The 1894-nt window shown below is 49.8% G+C and overlaps 1 protein-coding gene across 1 annotated transcript; it reads right to left on the bottom strand.

The window, feature by feature from the left end:
* Positions 1-211: 211 nt before the first annotated feature.
* Positions 212-1834, bottom strand: LOC104955057 (rac GTPase-activating protein 1-like). Its single transcript, XM_010782283.1, has 6 exons — positions 1742-1834; positions 1434-1628; positions 1006-1111; positions 784-916; positions 411-558; positions 212-322 (listed from the first exon to the last, which is right to left on the bottom strand). Exons 2-6 carry the CDS (start codon positions 1444-1446, stop codon positions 213-215), a joined length of 510 nt encoding a protein of 169 aa, XP_010780585.1. The 5' UTR covers positions 1447-1628; positions 1742-1834; the 3' UTR covers position 212.
* Positions 1835-1894: the final 60 nt, after the last annotated feature.

Genomic DNA, 1894 nt, shown 5'->3' with positions numbered 1-1894 from the left:
AGGTAGATACAGGTATTAGAGAGACAGGTAGAGACAGGTATTATAGAGACAGGTAGAGACAGGAAGAGACAGGTAAGGACATGTAGATACAGGTATTAGAGAACATCTGTTGATGCAGTTGTTGAGCAGCCTGGGGGAGCACTGCCTGTCAGTAAAGGGAGAACAGGTTCCTACAGAACTATGAACACATGTGAAAAGGTTTGGTTCTGGTCTTACAGGTTGCTGAGGCCAGGGTTCCTGGGCCCCCCCCTCAGGGTTCCTCTGATGGGGTTCCTGTAGCAGCTGGACAGTTCTGGAGACGTCAGCGGCTCGAAGAAGCGTCCTGGAAACAAAACCCTGATCAGGAACTGAGATCTGGATCCACCCGACCTGCTTCTGGTTCAGTTCTAACCGGATTGCAAGGAGCCCACCTCGTCCAGCGGCCTCCGGACCGAGGGCCGACCCAGGAACCGAGATGTGGTCCTTCTGGGCCAACCCAGGAACCGAGATCTGGTCCTTCTGGGCCGAGAGGACTCGTCTCCAGTAAACTTCAGGGAGGGACAGCAGCCGAACCACCACCTGCAGAAGGAACAAGTACTCACATCATGTGTAAAAGTACTCAGATAATGTGTAGAAGTACTCAGATCTGGTACTTCTGGTTCTTGAGTAAAAGTAGAAGTACTCGGATCTTGTACTTTAGTAAAAGTAGAAGTACTCAGGTCTTGTACTTGAGTAAAAGTAGAAGTACTCAGGTCTTGTACTTGAGTAAAAGTAGAAGTACTAGTAAAGTAGATAAGGTAGGACCTTGGGCTGGGTGCTGGTCTCCCTCAGGATGGTGGTGGGAGACGGGTCTGGCGTCCCGTGACCCACCAGAGTCGGTCCAAAGACCCGGGACAGGTTGTTCTGGTCCATCTGACAGGGGGGGCTCCGTACCACCCTGAAACAGTCATTTGAGTGTAGAGTTATATTCATCATATATGATGTAGACATGTTCTTAAAGTATGATGTCATGGGGGGGGTTAGTACTTTTGTAAGTGGAGCATGAGGAAGGCCAGGGTGTCTCTGTGGGGGGGGGGGAGCTCAGAGAGGGCCCGGTACACAGCTGCAGTACTGCTGTCTTCATCCTGCAGCTCTAATACACAGGAATACACACGTAAATACACACGTAAATACAAAGGTAAATACTAGGGATGCCAGCGATTATTCGATTTTTCGAATATCCGTTACAGCCTCCATAATCGAAAATAATTTTTTTTAAATTTGATTTTAAATAATCGATTAATATTCGCAAGGGCTGTCCGATTTTCGAATTTGATCATGGTCAGTTTCTGGCATCCCGAGTAAATAAACAGGAATACACAGGTAAATACACAGGAATACATGACTGCAGTACTGTTGCCTTAATAATGGATAATATTAAAAGTATATTTGTTATTATTGTTATTATGAATTACCTGCAGCCTCCATGAAAGTTCGATGCAGTCTGAAGGTCAGCAGCGGTTCCTTCAGGTTCCTCAGGAAGTCCTTCAGGAACCCACAGAGAACATGGACGTCCTGCACCTTCCCCGGGGGGGGGTCTTCCCCTGCAGGACCATCATCCTGAGCTCCTTCCCCAGCCGCTCCCCCCCTGGGACCCGGTACAGGCCCCTCTGTAGAACCACACTGTTAGCATGTAGCTGTTAGCATGCAGAACCTCCCCCCAGGACCCGGTACAGACCCCTCTGTAGAACCACACTGTTAGCATGTAGACCCCCCCTCTCACCTCCTGCAGCCCCCTCCTCTCGATCTCAGCGACACACTCCACCATCAGGTGGGGCACCCAGGGGGGGGCACCCGGGGAGAAGTCCTCCAAAGAGTTCTGCAGAGGAGATTTTACAGGATAAAGCACTGGTTCTGTCCCCCCGATCATCACTAA

The sequence above is a fragment of the Notothenia coriiceps genome, unplaced genomic scaffold (genome assembly GCF_000735185.1).
Source record: "Notothenia coriiceps isolate Sejong01 unplaced genomic scaffold, NC01 NC01_scaffold00024544, whole genome shotgun sequence".
Taxonomy (NCBI): domain Eukaryota; kingdom Metazoa; phylum Chordata; class Actinopteri; order Perciformes; family Nototheniidae; genus Notothenia; species Notothenia coriiceps.
This window is presented reverse-complemented; position numbering and strand designations above follow the sequence as displayed.

Coding starts and splice junctions, on each gene's coding strand:
- LOC104955057 (XM_010782283.1), bottom strand. Junction 917..1,005: donor CTCATGCTCCACTTACAAAA/GTACTAACCCCC, acceptor TGACTGTTTCAG/GGTGGTACGGAGCCCCCCCT. Junction 323..410: donor TCCGGAGGCCGCTGGACGAG/GTGGGCTCCTTG, acceptor TTTTGTTTCCAG/GACGCTTCTTCGAGCCGCTG.